Genomic DNA, 18,013 nt, shown 5'->3' with positions numbered 1-18,013 from the left:
TATATGAAGGTGGCGAGCTGGCAGAAGTGTTAGCACACCGGGCGAAATGCTTAGCAGTATTTTGTCTGCCGTTGCGTTATGAGTTCGAATTCTGCCAAGGTCGACTTTCCCTTTCATCCTTTTGGGGTCGATTAAATAAGTACCAGTTACGTACTGGAGTCGATGTGATCGACTTAATCCCTTTGTCCTTGTTTGTCCTCTCTATGTTTAGCCCCCTGTGGGCAATAAAGGTATATATATATATATATATAACACTATCCGTATCACGTCCTCACTTTGTTGTCTTTTTGTTATTGTTCGAAGCATTGGATGTTGGACGCTATTATGCAGTCAGTCAATAGGTTGACCACTGAGTGTGCTGGCATCATTGTGTACATTGAGACAACATCAAGACTAAAGGCGTATCTGTTTTGCCTGAGTTTGTCTAGGGGTAATTGGTGCTGTCTTTTGATGACTTCGTCGGAGTTCTTGATGTGTCCCGGAAAGGTGGATGGTATGGGTTTCGGGACATGAGAAAGTAATCGGGATATTTTATATAGAGGTCCTTCCACACTGGAGACGATGGGTCTAATCTGGATCGTGTTGCTATTCTTGTGTGTTTTAATGAGGTCATAAAATCTGGGTAATCTACTGTTCTTTGTGATGAAGTTGTTCTTGAATTTATTATGTATTTGTCTCCGTATGTATGGATGTCCATCCATGCGGTATTAATTCGGTCCTCAATCCTGGTTGCAGTTATATCTGTCACTTCAGAATATAGTCTGTCATTACTTAAATGTTCTTGAGCCAGTCTATCATATATTCCACGAGAAATCACGCAGATTTCTTTTCCTTTATCTGATGGTAAGTATACAAGGTTTTTTGTTTTTTAGTTTAGTCAGTGTTTTATGTTGCACCTTGGTTAAGTTTGGGGTTATTTTCGATTCCTTCCTCAAGATTTTGGAAATAGACTGTTTCAATCTGGATAGTTTGTGTTTGAGTGTGGGTGGAGTGGGTTGTCTAATTGGTACGTAGGAAATTTGCCAGGTGTGTTGTTGTTCTTCTTTATTACTGACAGCCATCTGAGCTGGTATGCTGTTCGACAAAAGTTGGCTTCCAGGTTGAATAAGATTTTTTCATTCGGCTGTTGGCTCAAGATAAATTTAGGGCCCAGGCTGAGAAGTTCTAGTTCTTCATGGGAGAGTGACCCACTCAAGTCTGTGACTAGGGATTTTGTTGCTGATGGTGTGTTGGCATCCTCGGTGTTAGTGTTATCTCATTCTGTGGACGTGTCCCTTCATCTGTGTTGGTGTAATAGGCCGAGTTGGGTCAGTTGGTGCACTACGTCCATTGACTAGTATGGCTTCTAGTGTTGCCATGTGCATCTGTAAAATACGAAATGATCTTGTGATTTTTTAAATTTTATTTTCGATCTGTTTTACAGATCTATAAAAGGATTGTGACGCTAATTCTTCAGCAATTTTACCATAGACATTAGCTTTCACACAATCGCTATGGTGAGTGTACCAAACGTTTATCAGTGCACTGGTTTCATTTTCTACCCAGTGGTGATGTATGTGTGTGTGTGTATGTGTATGTTGCCAGTACCACCTGACTGGCCCTCGTGCGGGTGACACGTAAAAGCACCCACTACACTCTCTGAGTGGTTGGCGTTAGGAAGGGTATCCAGCTGTAGAAACTCTGCCAAATTAGATTGGAGCCTGGTGTTGCCATCTGGTTTCACCAGTCCTCAGTCAAATCGTCCACCCCATGCTAGCATGGAAAGCGGACGTTAAACGATGATGATGATGATGATGATATATATATGGAGAGAAAGATGCATCACCATCATCATGTTTACATTCACTCATCCATGCTGGAGTGGGTTAGACAAACTTCTTGATGTAATGTTTTGCGATTGAATGCTTTTCTTAAAAACACTTTTAGTCACCTCTCTACTAAGACTATTAATCTTTTAATTACTTACATGAAATATACTGCCTCTAGAAAATAGTTCAAATACCAGAAGCAAACATGAATTTTATGTATTAAATTACTATTTTTTATAATTATTTCAAAATCATTTAGTTTTTATATATAATAATTGATATTTATAGTTTTAATCTATGTAAGGAGACCCTATTTTGCCTATCCGGAGGATATGTCTTTCATTGAACTTATTTTTAGTACCTGTTGTTAAACCCATAACATGTTTTCATGCTGGTGTCATGATACTTGGACAGTGATCTTAAGAATTTTAGGCATGGGTACACTAGGTAGTTTTTCAGGGCCCAATTTTAATCTATGTATATGCTGTGGCTTATTGTCAATAAATAGTATAGGGCCTAATGCCTGGAGCCTACAATAACTGCGTATCTATGTAAAAACAACGTACAGATACTTAACATTTTGTGTGTAACTAGTAGAGTAATAACTGTTGGAATAAAAATAGTGTTAATTAGACTGTGAAAGAAATAGAAATCCTGTCTCTGCTAATATATATGAACTCAATTTGTATATCTAAAAGCTTTGATTATTGCTACTTTCTGAATGATAAAATTACCCTTTCAAGCTATATTTTCTCTGTGATTTTTTGCTGACCTCAAATTGAGAAAGGTTCAATGGAATGAGGTAGTCTTTGTAGGCAATGATCTATCGTAAGTTATGAAACTGATACATCAGAAGCTAGCTATGTTGGTCCAATGTTTGTTTTATAACTGCGGTCCTTAACCCTGAGAAGTCTTGGCAGAAGTAATGTGTCAACAGTTGTCATAAAATATCTCTCAACTCATTAATTCTTAATATCATTTGTATCATTGTCCTTTGATGCTGCATGTGTAAGGCACCATGTCTCCAATTAGTAAATCTTGTGCTGAGAAGAACAGTTGTCTTTTCAATCCCAAAAGTTTATATATTACAAATTTCCTCTGCTCAACAATAAGTTCCACAACCTTTGAAACTTTAGGTAGCACAGAATCTGAATCAAACTGTTTTGATTCATATATACACATATCCTTCTGCAACTATTTATTTCTTTACAAGGTTCAGATATACTTTGCCATAGCATGCAGTATTTGTATTTTTTAATTCTAACCTCCTCGTAACCATATTTTATTCATTAACATATCAAATATCATTCAAAAAAACCCATTCGCTTCCTATAAAAACTTTCTTAATGCAATTTTACACTGACTTTTCTTCTCCATGTTTACAGTAACTAACTATCTAACTCTGCTAGATAGTGACTATGAACTCAAGTTCTTTATCTCTGATACTGATTACATTCCTAGTTCATATCCTTCCGAGGGCAACTTTGTCTTTCATTTTATTAAAATCAATAAAGAACTAGTCAAGTACTGGAGTCAATTTAATATTTCTATAAAAGCAACTTAGATGTGAATGCAATTGTAATAGATTTTTTCCTCACCCATATCCATACAGATATTATCTATTCTACTATAATTCAAACTAAATATTCAAGTAATCTTCTTCTACAGGCAGGGATTCCTGCATTGACAGTCAACTATGTTCTTTCTCATTGATAAATAAAAACAAAACAAAATCAAGAGAATTATTGATTAATAAACCTTCATATATAGCTCAGTCATTGTGACAGTAAGGATTGGGAAATTCAATTGTGTTGTAGTTATTTTTATTTCATTCATGAGCTGTTCTGAATTCAATATGTTGAACATGCAAATTTTTTGAATTCCTTCAAAGTTCAAGTTGTTGTTTAGCCCCAAGTCATTCCTGACCAAGCAAACTTAAAATATAAGGTGTTTCAGTCATGACCATACCATCATTTTATAATTCAGAGGCTACATTATCCAATATAACCTTTAAGACATTAGGATGTGATTTAAAGATCATCGTCATTTAACATCTGTTGTCCATGCTGGTGTGAGTTGAACAATTTGACCAGGGTTGGTAAGCTGTGGGGCTGTGCCAGACTCCAGTCTGATTTGGCATGGTTTCTATGGCTGGATGCTCTTCCTAACGCCAACCATTCCAAGAGCATAATGGGTATTTTTATGTGCCACTGGCACAGGTGTCAGTTATGTGACACCGGCATCAGTCACATTGCCTTCTTGAGGCCCAGCGCTCAAATGGTGCTTTTTACATACTGCTGGCACAAGTACCTGTTCCATGACACCAGCATCAGCCACATTGCCTCCATGAGGGCCAATGCTCAATTGGTGCCTTTTTATGTTCTACTGGCACAGAGGCCAAGTTACTATGTAGAAGTTCCTTGATGATAGTTGTTGGAATTGTCACCCAGCCTATTTTCTCACTATTTAGATACAGATTATTTCTGTAGAACCATACAAAAATAAAAATTGGTCTAAATATGTTATAGTGTATATCAATGTGTTTGTTTATATGCCTAAACATAGCCTTTGTATGTGTATATGCATGTATAAATGCAAACATACACAAGGTGGTGAATTATCAGCCTTTAGAACATTGACTCTGTGATCTTTGTTCAAATTCTGCTGAGATCACCTTTGCCTTTCATCCTTTCAAGATTGATAAAATGAGTACCAATTCAGAGCAGTGGGTTTGAAAAATTGTTAATGCATCAAATGAAACACTTTGCAGTGGCTGTTCCAGTCTTTCATGTTTTAACAACACTTGTGCCAAGCTATATCAACCCTAAAGTGTTGACTTTTTGCTTGGACAATGTTCAGGAAATACTTGCATACACAGACAACTGCCTGCCTCCCACACAAAAAGAAAGAAAAAACACTTTGCTAGGCTTGTGCATTTTGGTGTAGATAACTGTTTTTATGCTTACACATTAATATATAAAATTGTTATTTTATGTTCTATCAGAGTATTAAACTAAATGGCTTAAAAACATCTCTAATGATCCCTCAAAAATTACTCATTAGTTGCATTTATTCTTTTACATGTTTCAGCTCTAAAGCTGTGGCCATACTGGAGCACTGCTGGCAGAATTATCTTTAAACACACACATACATTGGTATGTATGTGTATGTGTGTGTATATATATATATATATATATATATATATATAAATTCAGGATTAGATAGAAATCTTTGTTGACAGAAAACATTTAAGATCTAGAATAATGACTTATTGTGGAATGAATGAATTTGGAAGCAGTATGTCAGCCACAAAAATGTTTGTGCATACATGTTAACTAACATCAAATGGGTATATTCAAAAATGCAGTTTAGTAAAATGCTTTGTTTTTATGTTGTTATATAATTTTTGCAGGTGATTAATCTATAATAAATTAGGATTATTTTAATGTTACTTGTTTTCATTTTGTCTTTTCTAGGCCTCTGTACTTGACAAGGTTAGCAAAGGAGCCTGTCCTTTATGTCAACAATGGTATATGGTTGCATATATTCTGGCAGAAAACAAACTTGCCAGTTTCAAAGTCATCACAGTACCTGACAGTAATCCCCCTAGAATTCTTCGAGAAAAAAGTTCTAGTGGCCTTTTTCCAGTTGTGATTGGTGTCACTGGTGAAACACTGGATGGTGCCTCTGTAGAGGGATTGGTTGCTGACGAAAGTTGTGAACTTGAACAGTTCTTCCAGATGTTCAAGTGCCCATTACTGAAGATGGATTCCTCTGAGCAGATTGTTGCTCTAAACATATTTCTCGACCTCAATACAGTAAGTTTGCAAATCTTGTTTTCTGCTTTTTCATATATATTTGTTGCCTAGAGCTTTGAAACAATTCCTTTCACACTTTGTTGCCTCACATAATTCTAATAATTTGCAGTTATAGATATTTGGGGATATATTTAAAAGTGTATCCCCAAATATCTATAACTGCAAATAATCCTGCCACTTCAAATTGAATTGGAACATTGAACTTCTATTGTGTACTACAACAAGTATACTTTTGCATAGCAGACATTTAGAGGTGAAGTCCATTTTCTGGTTCCAACAAAGAAACCTAACTTCTATGATACAATCTTGGCTGTGTTGGTAATGATATTAAATGTGAATAGTTATGTGATATAATAAGCATTACTAATCTTTCCAGTTGACAAATTGTTCATTATTTACAAGACTGAGTTTAAATTCTGTTTTAGCCAATTTATCTTTTCTGTATTTGTCAAGATTTAAAGAGCTGGAATTCAATGATGTGGGCTCGGCCCCTAAAACTGAGCCTATATCATTAAATCTATTCCAGCTTAGTCAAGAATCATAGTTAGTCAATAGCTTTGTTGCTCTTACTATAAACAAATATGTTGAGAAAATAAGAAATAGCCACTGTAAACCATAGGAATAATATAGTTGGGTATTTCCTAAGTTTGCAGTATTAAGTTAAGATCCTACCTGTGTATAACTGAAGAAATTTCTCTGTTAGATTGATCACCCCTCTCTATATACAGGACATGTCTTCTGTAGTACACTGTGAGACAGTGGTGTTTTGGACCCCTGTTCTACCACAATGTTACTGAACATAAACTCTGAACTATTGAGAAAGAATGGATACTGTACTACAATTTGTCTTTCATACTTATGAAAGATGAAAAGAATATTTACTGTGTATATGCTGGTCCTGTTAAATATCAGTTATAAACTTGTGTTGAAATAATCAGTTTACAATGTATATCTAAAATCAAAAGAAGTTCAGAAAGATGAAATATATTAAAATGGTACAGCTTTCAAATTGTCAGATGATATATGCCACAAAACCTCTCCAAAACTAGAAAATCTTTGAACAATAAGACTGCCAATGAAGACAATTGTACAATGTCTATTTTTTTAATAATGCTAACAACAAAACCACCATGAACTTTTTAACAAGTGTAACCTTAGAAAAATGAAGGACAGCTCAGAATGATAAGGCCAGAAGATATAGAAGATTCACAGTCAACAAGCATATCAAACATCAAACATATTTCCATCAGCTGCTAAATGGATATCACTATGGCAGTGACATGCAATCTAACAGTGTCAACAAGTATACTTATTATAGAGCATGCATGCACATAAATACACACTCATTAAATAAATGAAATAGCCACAACTTTACTTTATATATTAAATATCATTATGCTATGTAATGGAAGTAGTTGATGTAACAAAGATTTCAATGTTTACAACAATGTTCTACAACTCTGAGTACAAAGTTTGTTTTGAGAAGTCCATAAAGTATATTCAATTTTGTTTTTAACTATTTAGAAAAGAAGAAACATTGTTCAACATTTAGTTAAATTGAGAGGAGGCTAACATACATAACGTAGTGAGCAAAAAAAATTAAAATTACTCCCATTCATCATCATCATTTAACGTCTGCCTTCCATGCTGGCATGGGTTGGACGGTTTGACAGTCTGGCAAGCCAGAAGGCTGCATCAGGCTCTAATCTGATCATTGTCGAGAGAATTAGGTTTTATAATTAATGTCAAGAGGGTAAAGGAGACAAGTCTGAAGTCCAATTTCAGTAATTAGATGGTGGGTATGTATTGTGGAGAGTGATCTTTGTCAAGTAGCATGACAATTTTGGATGTATTTCAGTCTAATTAGACCTTCTCAATGAAGCATTATCTAATCCATACTTACCAGATATTAGGTGACTGACAGACTAAACATGTTCAATGTAAAATATTCACAGGTTAGGCAAAATTTTTAAACAGCACAATTTCCCCAGGATGCCTTCTGTAGAGGAACATATCTTCAAGAGGAGGTTTCATGTTATACCAAGGTTACAATAGAAACATTATATGAAATATTTTCGTTTTAGAATAATTCTACAGATTTAATAAGCAGAACACTATAATATATTGACAGCTACTAATATTGTATTATAAGAAACTAAGAAAGAAATTCAATGATAAAAACAATAATTAATTTAAGATAATCATTCTACTATTTATCATTTATTTTCTTTGCCTTACTTCCATTTAGTGTCAACAGGAAAAATTGTATTGATGCACCACTGTCACAACTGTAATTATGGTATAACTAATGATATGTATTAAATTAATATAGTCTAATTAGTGAAATAAGTGCTAACATACTTAAATGTGGCAAGCAAGGTTAATTTAATTACCAAAACTATATCCATATTGAGGAGAGAGATGAATAGCTTAAACAATGCTTTAACAAAACTATTAAATATATTCATGTGTGGGCTGTTGTTTTATTCAAAATGAAATATATTTTATTAAGCTATCTCTCCTCTCTTTCTCACATCTACCACCTTTCTTTATTTACTTTAAGTTCAAGCTGCACCTTAAATACTGCAAATGTTTTTAGCTTTGTTAGAGTGGTTTTAGTCTTAAGGATTGTGTTGTCGTGTAATGACCCACTATAGGATAATCTGTTTCTGACAGCTATTGTCTGTAATGTCTCTTATCTTCATACTTGACTGTTTATGGTGTTAATCTTAGTATTAAATTTTAAGCAAAGAGTTGGTGAGAGAGACAGGAGTGCTGAGTGTTGTAAGATATATATATTAGATTTCAAATTTAAAGAAAACCAATTTTAGTTGTTGTTTTATACAAGGGTTCTTGAGCTACGTGTAAAACTATTATAGCCTTTCAACACACCTCAGATTTCTTCAAAGAAGGTCCCTGCCTAAAAGGTTAGAATCCCCCCACCCATCCACCTATCACAGCATTCAAACTTTTTCTTTCATGTTTTTATATCTTTTTATCCTTTTACTTGTTTCAGTCAGTGGACTATAGCCATGCTGTGGCCTTGAAGCATTTAGTCAAACAAATCAACCCCAGTACCTTTTTGTTTTTTACTGTCTAGTATTTATTCTATCAATCTCATTTTGCTGAACTTCTAAGTTACAGGTTTGTAAATGAGAGACCAACACTGGTTGTCAAGTGATAGTGGGAGACAAACACCTCACATACACATATAATATACAGTGGGCTTCTCTCAGTTTCCATCTACCAGATCCACTCATGAGGTTTTGGTTTGCCCAAGGTAGAAGAGATTTACCCAAGGTATCATGTCATGCGACTGAATCTAGAACCATGGAACCATATTGCTGGAAAGCAAATTTCTTACCACACAACCATGCCTGCATCTATGTTTGGATAAAGAACTTAATCGATCTTAATATCAACAGAAAACCAATAGCAACTGGATTGTTCTTATATACGAGGTGATGTCAAAATATTTCAGGACCAGTTTAATAAAAAATAACTTATTTACCTAAGTTTTAACTTCATCTCCTTTGTAACAGTCACCTTGCACAGCAATACACTGGTCCCAGCATTCTTGCCACTTTTGGAATCTGGCCTGGAAGTCATTTTCCATAAGTAAGTTGGGGACCTTCTGTGATTCACTCTGGATCTCAACAGCAGTGTTAAAAAGTGACCTTTGAGCTGCATTTTCATCTTAGGGAAGTTTGCAGGTGCTGAATCTGGTGAATAGGGTAGGTGTGGAAGCAATTCTATGTTGTTTTAGACAAGAAACTTGCAAGTGAGGAGAGCTTGGTGACAAGGTGCATTGTCATCATAAAAATCCAATTCTTTGTGCTTCACAGATCCGGTCGCTTTCGTCAAATTTCCATTCTCAAATGCTTCAAAATGTCACAGTAGAAGTCTCGATTTATGGTCTGACCTTGGGGGACAAATTCTTGATGCACAATACCACATTTCCAGGGGTGATGCTCATGACGGATCTTCCAGATTGCTCATTGTCTTCCGGGAATGTTCTTCCACTTTTGAAGTTCCCATGTCACTCAAAACATTGCGTATGACCAATTGCCTCATTGCTATAAGTTTGCCAAAGCATGCTCAATGTCTCTGTAACAGACTTCCCAAGTTTAACACAAAGTTTCATGTTGGCTCTTTGTTCCTGTCGATGACAAAATCACAGACAATAGCATACATGTGATCACAAAAACACAAATTTCACTGCTAGTGCATACAAATGTGTGCTGCCGTCTATTGGCATATTACAAAACTAGTCCAGGAACTTTTTAATACCACCTCATTTACAATTAGTTGAAGTAGTTAAATTACTAGCATATCTGCTGATAAGTTGTGAGTTCAAACCTACTACAAACATTTCATTGTTGCTTAGCTTCAAGTCAGTCCTTAAACAAGCAGATCCTTTGAAAAGCATTCCAGCTATAACCGTTTTGTCTCTTTGTATTTTTTATTTGTTTTCTATGCATGTTGGTTATCAGGTGATACTGTCCATTAGGTATACTTTAAAGATGAGTGTAATTTGAGAATGGTTTTACATTTATTTGTCACAGGTTGAGTGGTCACGTAGAGACTCCCTTGCATTACTGGGCAAAATAGTTTGTTCTACATTGCCTCGGTTCACTTTGCTGTCAGTAATAATTACCAGATAATTTAGGAAAATTGTTTATTTATATATTTCCTATTCATAGGAAGACTTGTTTTTTTATCCCTTTAACATCATGAAGCAAGATTGAAGCATTAATCCTTAAAAGGCTCTTGGAAATTAGAAGGCATTCATTACATTTTAAAGTAGCTGATCTGATTGACACAATCTTTCATCTACTTATCCCACCACCATTCCTATTGATATGCTCCTAGTTTCTTAATGATTTAAGCTTGATGTCATATGTAAGAATTTCTTATGTGTTTGAGAATGAGAAAGATAAAGTTGAACTCTGAACAAAAGTTATTGTTTAGAGAAGACAGATTGGAGTCTGGTGCATCCCCCCAGCTTGCCAGTCTTCAGTCAAACTGTCCAACCCATGCCAGCAATGGAACGTGGATGTTAAACAGCGACGGTGATGATTATGAGAACTGCAAAGTGAAATTTTATAATCATTAGTAACAACACCCAGTGTGCTTTTAATCTAAAGATATGGCTAAAAGACAGAAAAAAGAAACTACTTGAATCAAGATGTAACATGCATTCTGTCTGTTGCCAAGGCTACAGGCAGTAGCCTGCAGTTATCTGCCACAGACATGCTGTTGTTTAGTTCATAAATATTTTTCATTTTGAATCTGTTTTGTGTGTGTGTGTGTTTCTGTGTAAAGATAGTAAATCAACAGACATAATTGTGTTGGACTAACTATCTAATATTATTTACTTTCAAATCAGTGTTCTCATCTCAGAGTTAATCATTTCCCCATTTGATTAAAGATTGGGTGACTTGTCAATATTGACTAACAGCAGAGAAGACATGAAAACTGGCCAAAAAAAAAAAAAAAAAAAAAAAGAATCAAGAGCCTTCTCATTCTCTGCCTAGACTTTTGTGATTCATAATTTAGAACAGAAATTTGTAAAGCGTTCACATATAATCTTGTACTCATGTCAATCAATGGACAATGGCCATGCTGGATCACCACATTTAAGGTTTTAATACATTATATTGACCTAATACTTAAGTGCTTAATTTATCAAGTTCAAAGCAGAACTAGAGGTGAATGTAACTAGGAATAATGAAGAAATATTTGGTGAACTTAATACCATGACATATATTTTGCTTAATGTAGAGTTTTACAACCCAATGTTAACACATATACATAATAGGTTTCTACAGTTTCATCTCTACTAAATTTCACTAGCATGCCATGGGTCAACTCAAGGTTATGGAAGAAAACATTTGCTCAAAGTGCTGCATGTCCAAACTTCTCAACCATAATCAACTTTCCCTTGCAATAGTTTTCCTTAAAACCAACTAACCTTTAGGAGATGAACTAACCAAATAAATAATGAAGGAACCTGGGTGGTAATTGATGAGTCATGGTTCATATCTAATGTAGGTGTAAGGTTCTTAATTTTGTTACATTGTTTTGGTTGGTATAGCTCTTTTTTGCTACAGGCTTGTACTCTGTTCAGTAAGGAAATATTTGTCTCACTCATTCTAATCAACACATCATAGTTAAGAACTGACTCTGTAGGCACTTATGATTCCTGATATTTTTTTTTTTAATTTTATTTTGCCAATATGATAACCACTCATACCTACTCAACTCCACCCCTAGCAAAAGAACTTTTACATGGTTACTCAACCAGCTAAAAATAGCAATCAGCTCTCCCTGAAAATTATACTTTGTCTCTTAAAAACATAAGGGCACTATCTGAAAAATAAATGAACTGCTCATGACTCATAAGCTCTTCTCAATCAAAGTCTTAACAATTTTGTTTCTTTTTTTTATGAAGAGCTGAAATTATTTTGTATTGCTTTGTGAACTTGGTTCATTTAAAGTTGTTTTTTTTTCCATGCTTGCATGAATTGGACAGGGGCTTACTTGAGGCAACATTTTACAGCCAGATTCCTTGCCTGTTTACCAAATGTTAACTGTTTTTTAAGTAAGAGACATTTTATTCCACTGGTTTTTGACAGTGCAGAATGAGCAGTCATAGTGTCAGCAGGGAATGTAAGCATCATATCATTGTTTCTCTTTGGTTATGATAAAGTGCAGAATATCTACATTTACATATATACACACTCTATATGCACCTTTACACACATACACATAAATTCCTCTCACAATGCATTGGCCCAATGTAGCAAGATAAAACTCGAAACTGTAGTGTTACAAAGCAACTATAAATATATATTATGTTTCTGCCTATAATTATCCTTGCATCAATGAAATTATGTTAATAGTTTTGAATATTAATTTTGTAATAAAAATTGTTGCCTCTGACTAATGTTTTTCTTTTTTTTTTTCTTTTTAACTTCTAGACCTTCAACAGATTCCTATCAACTGGTTCAGATAGAAGACTGAATGAGATAATGAGTAACTTAAATAACCATCTGAAAGAGAACGAAACCAAGTTTATGATTGGCGATGAATTGACATATGTGGATTGTGTTTTGTTGCCACGTTTACAACATGTCAGAGTGGCTGGCAGTGTGAGATTTTTTTTTACAATTTTCTTTAAAAATGTTGTTTCATACATTTTAAATAGCTTAATCAGAGAAAGGCACAGTATCATAGGCATTTGTAGGAATACCAAGACTGCTGGGGATGGTGGTGGGAGGGGAGGATTAGTAGACTCATGGGTTGCTGTAGCAAGATGTAATACCTCAAGCTCTGTAGTTCTTCTCAGGTCAGGAATTATATACAAATGCTTGACATAGTAGACTTCTCTAAAAGCACTCATGGACCTGTTGTTGTGGTAAACTAGATGATGGATTACTTACACCATTCCCTTCCTATCGAGCATCAGTCATCAACAACTTTTCTCCACTAATCCCAACTCTTAGGTTGTCTCCTCTGCTCATCTCTTTTGGTTCCCTTCCCCCTTGTAGCTTCATTTTAGATTATGCTGCACTGTCTTCCCTTCCCAGATCTTGTTGTTTTTTGTCATTTATGCTTCCATAACTTCACTTTTCCTAGGTAGAGCTATTGGCCCTACACAAACCCATTTTTACCTCTAGGAGCATTTTTGTGTCAGATGATGAAGGATTAGAGTGTGACAGGGAGGCAGAAACATGTTTGTGGTCCATATTAGTCTGGCCTCTATTTTTTGACTTGTTCAACAAGGGAGAACTTGTACTCTGCTGGCATAGCTCTCAGGGTGATCAAGACACACAACCTACTACACTGCAACAAGGACTGGACTTTGCAAACCAGATGATGGATTATGTTTACCAAGCTTTCTGTTGCAAAAGTGATAACATCTGGATCATTTATACCACTTGGAAATGAAATTGTGTTAATAATTTTGCCTTTGCCAAATCCTTTGTGTTCATGCTTTGAATCTTGTCAAACTCTGAAGTCTATTGTCATTGTTGGACCAATTCATTTCAAAACATTTTTTTGCTCAAAAGGTGGTTCTGTTGGTTCAGTCCTGCAGTTATGCTAGAGATCCTTTCTGGATGTCATCAAAGGTAAAATAGACAGCTGAAAATTTAGATAAATTAGTACAGTGAAATCAATTCTTGTATCAATGTCTGGTCCTCGTATGCATGTTGTATGTCATTGGTATTACGAGTTAATAACCTTCATGTCAAGTTCCTGTAATTTGCAGGTATGGTTGGGTTCTATTTGTGACAATGTGGATTCACCTGTTAGAGCCAGCTCAGCTCATTCTGGATGAATACTAGTGAATGTAAATATTTCTAAGTTTGATGTAGCCAGCAAAATGCATGTTGTTTCTTCATAATTTTCTATACTTTTGTGAGCTGGTTTTATGAATTATTGATTTCATAGGATAACTATGTATTGTATAGTATTCTATTTATGGGGTTGTGTTTGTGAACAAATTGATATATTTATTTAATACATTTTTCAGAACCTCCTTTCTTACTGGTTTTTTTTTCTGTTTTTCCATATTTGTTTTATATTTTTCTCTTCACACCATATTTCTTCATTCAATATTTGAAATTTCTTTAGTCTACAATAGCAAAAGATGCCTGACATCAGAAAACTTTGAACAACATAACCTTTGATACAAGCAAATATTTTAAGTTTCAAACAAAACTGGTTCCAAAATTCTTCAGCAGTGTATACTTATTCATGAGTAATTGTCCAAATATCTTTTTTTCTGCATGTTGCTTTCTTTGCTTTTCTGTTTTTCCTTTATAAGCACCATGCTTCTCTTTCTTACTTTCTCTCTCTCTCTCTCTCTCTCTCTCTCTCTCTCTCTCTCTCTCTCTCTCTCTCTCTCTCTCTCTCTCTCTCTCTCTCTCTCTCTCTCTCTCTCTCTCTCTCTCTTACTTCCTCTCTCACACTCTCTCCTGCACATTCTCTTATAACAAAATTCAACAGAAACAAAACCTAGTATTAATTTTATATAGTTGTTGAAAGGCTGTGAGCATTGCTTCCCAGACTAAATTACTATTAAAATTTTTTTTACTTAGTTACTAGATATTTGAACAATAAAATATTTAACTATACAGTAAAGTCTCAAAAACCTCCTAATCTTCATTTTTACATCTGCTTTTCCATGCTAACTTTGATTGGACAGGTGGGTCTTACAGTGTCTATCATACTACAGGGCTACATTAGGACTAATAGGTCTTCTTTACTTTGTATAAGTTTTGATTAAGAATTACCACTCTTCTAGACAAGTTGCCTGTGTTGTGGTTTGTGCAGAGTCCAGATATTTTTATCTCTCCTCATAATTTGACAATTCAAATTGCACCAGCTGATCTTTGATATAAAAGCAACATGAGAAACTCAAGATTCAACTATGTTTAGAATTTAAAATATCTCTGAAACCCCAAAATCTTATTAGAACCATCACTTAGTTTTAATTACACGGTACTAAGTGAATGAGAATGAAATCTTTTACTGGATATGACAGTCTTGTTTTTACCTTTGTTTATACTTAAAACCTGAATCTATTTAAAATTTAAAGATCTTTTACTGTTTCGAATGATATTTGAAATAGATACAATTTTGCAATTTCATTAAAATATCTTCTGTGAGAAATATCTCTTTTTAACTTCTCTTACCTTTTTGCTACACTTCATTTAATTTGTGGTCCCATCTTCCCTGAAAAATACTTGGTGGAACCAAAGAGGAAAAATATCTACAATTTTAGACTTCACACATAACAACTAATCAGCTTTTATAAACTATATTAGAGCAACTGCTCACAATTATAAGGTCATGAGTTCAATTCCGGGATCAGACAATGTGTTGTCCCTTTGAACAGGGTACTTCATTTCACAGTGCTCCAGTCTACTCAGCTGGAAATAAATACCTGTGTAGTGCTAGTGCAGCCCTTTCTTGGATCTTCTGCTTTGTCAAAAACAAGAGGATCAAGAGAGTGTATGTCTTATTTATGACTAAATAAGCATTTAAAACAATTAGCCAAACTATGGTACATGCTACCAAGTCATACTTACTTGCAAGTGATGACTATAGGATTTTGCTGCTGCAGCCTACTACATGTTTATACTTATCCCTACCTACAAATTAAGATCAGACTTTCATTCCCCTAAACATCTAAATTACCTTTGAGATCATTTTTAAAAAATCATTTCCTTTTTTTCTTTGATAGTTATCAACAACTACCTCTAGGTTTTTGTTTTCTTTATCCAACTCTAAGGGAAATATTAATTTGTCTGCATTTCATATTAAGTACACCATGCTTTAACTTGTGTGCCCTGCTAGAATGTTGTTCTAAATGTAACATAACTTCATGTAGGTTTATCTGCCGGGCTTGTTACAACAGCTTAAGCCTGTAGATATATTATTCCTGTCTTTCAGGTTCCTTCAAAGTTTAACCATTAAGATCTATATCTAAGCCTGATAATTGTTACTGGCAAGATATATCCTCTCCTGACATTGCCTGTACAAAAGACATTTTCCATAGTAAATTAAAATAGCTTTGACTGAAATCAAAACCAAATTGGAGAATTCTATAGAAGTCATATATTGATGATTTCCTATTCAAAGGTTTCTACTATTTTGTTTTGTAAACATTTTTTTCAATAAAATTAGCAGCTAAAAACCACTTTTCTTCTATCTATGTTTTTTCACAAAATTTAACATAGAGCTGCTGTAAGTTTAAATTACTTTCACTTAGCTATTAGCCTGCCAGTTTTGTATTGGAGAAAAACAAGACTCATTTTTACTAGAATATTCGTACTTTTTGTTGTATATCGAGATTCAGTTATTTTTTACAGACTCTTAAATATCCAAAGACTTAGTGAGGGTGGGGGTTGTAAGAGGCAAACTTCCCTAGATTTCTCACTTGATGTTATGCCATATCCTTTCTCTTTAGAACTACATTTATAGAGCTGTCATGAAGAGAAGAATTATTAATCAAAATATAGTCAGAAAGATTAGAACCAATTAATCAAGGTTTCATTGAAATAAACTAAGTTTGTCAGAAACAAAAAATAAGAAAAGCATACTTGATTCCATGACTTCATTGAAAAATTAGAAACTTACATTCATAAACTAAAGCTGAAAACAAATATTGCTTTACTAACTACTTATGAAAGATATTGCATATGAATGGAGAGAGAGTGGTTTTGTCAGTTAGAACTACTGAACTGGTTTTCTTTTTCAAAGTCAGTTGAGTTCATTTGTTGTTGATACTCTTGAGGACATCTATTATTTATTTTATATCCCATTTTGTTAACAATAGTATCATTGGTTACTAGTTTTCAACAGGCCAATCACTGGTTCATTGTGTTTCTGATAGTGTGAGTGACAAGGGTGTGTCCAACTTAATGCAAAAAACTTTGTTCGGAAATCACAGATTATTTTTTCAGTTTTACTCACTGATCTTTATATCTTACTCTAATAATATACATTGATGAAAGATACATGCATGTTCACGCACATATCATTCGCATAATCTCCATCTACCAACTTCTACTTATAAAGTATTGGTCGACTTAAGGTTGCAGAAGAAAACAGTCAATATACTGTGCTTGAGAACACTTGTCATGTGAAGTAAAATCATAGTTGTAGCTGTTGCCAGTGTCATGTAAATGGCACCTGTGAAATCATAATCGTGGCCATTACTGACATCTATACTAGTGGCAAGTTAAAAAGCACCCATTACATTCTCAAAGTGGTTAGTGTAAGGAAGGGTATCCAGCCATAGAAATCATACCAAATCAGACTGAAACCTGGTGCAGCCCTCTGGCTTACCAGTTCCAGTCAAACTGTTTAATCTATGTCAGCAAGGATAGCAGACATTAAGTGATGATGATGATGAATGTGCTGCTACACTGGGATTGAGTCCAGAATCTCGTGGTTGAGAAGTCCCTAACACAGCCATGTCCAACATGAACTTAACACAGTCCCATCTCTCTCTTCTAGAAATTTGTAGCCTTCTGCCATAGAAGTCTTTAGTTTTAGTTGGCTTACAAAGAATTTTCCTGGTTTCATAGAGTATTATTTAATCTTGGAAGGGGTAGTTACAGAGTCCTTAATATGTTGAGGTTCTTCCAACTTGGGAATTAAGGATTACAGCATAAATAAAACTTATTTTTAAGCTGTTGCAGGATACTAATTGCATGGGGAAAAGTATATAAGGGAAGGCAATCTAGAGAGATATTGTTGTGTGGTCAGCCCTGATGAAGTAGGCGTGTGATCAAATGTGGTCCACCCAATACCATCCCATCTTTCTTTATATCCAGAACTACATGAGCTGAAGTGTTTTTTTTTTTTTGA

The 18,013-nt window shown here is 34.7% G+C and overlaps 1 protein-coding gene across 1 annotated transcript in view; it reads left to right on the top strand.

Moving 5' to 3' along the window:
* Positions 1-18,013, top strand: part of LOC106877909 (chloride intracellular channel exc-4) — a 73,591-nt gene that overhangs the window by 53,189 nt on the left and 2,389 nt on the right. Inside the window, exons 2-3 of the mRNA XM_014926960.1 lie at positions 5,285-5,626; positions 12,610-12,780. Coding sequence (XP_014782446.1) covers positions 5,285-5,626; positions 12,610-12,780 — 513 coding nt within the window. The remainder of the gene's footprint in view (positions 1-5,284; positions 5,627-12,609; positions 12,781-18,013) is intronic.

Source organism: Octopus bimaculoides, chromosome 2, assembly GCF_001194135.2.
Source record: "Octopus bimaculoides isolate UCB-OBI-ISO-001 chromosome 2, ASM119413v2, whole genome shotgun sequence".
NCBI classification, from domain to species: domain Eukaryota; kingdom Metazoa; phylum Mollusca; class Cephalopoda; order Octopoda; family Octopodidae; genus Octopus; species Octopus bimaculoides.
Note: the sequence above shows the minus strand (reverse complement) of the source record. Positions and strands in the feature narration are given on the sequence as shown.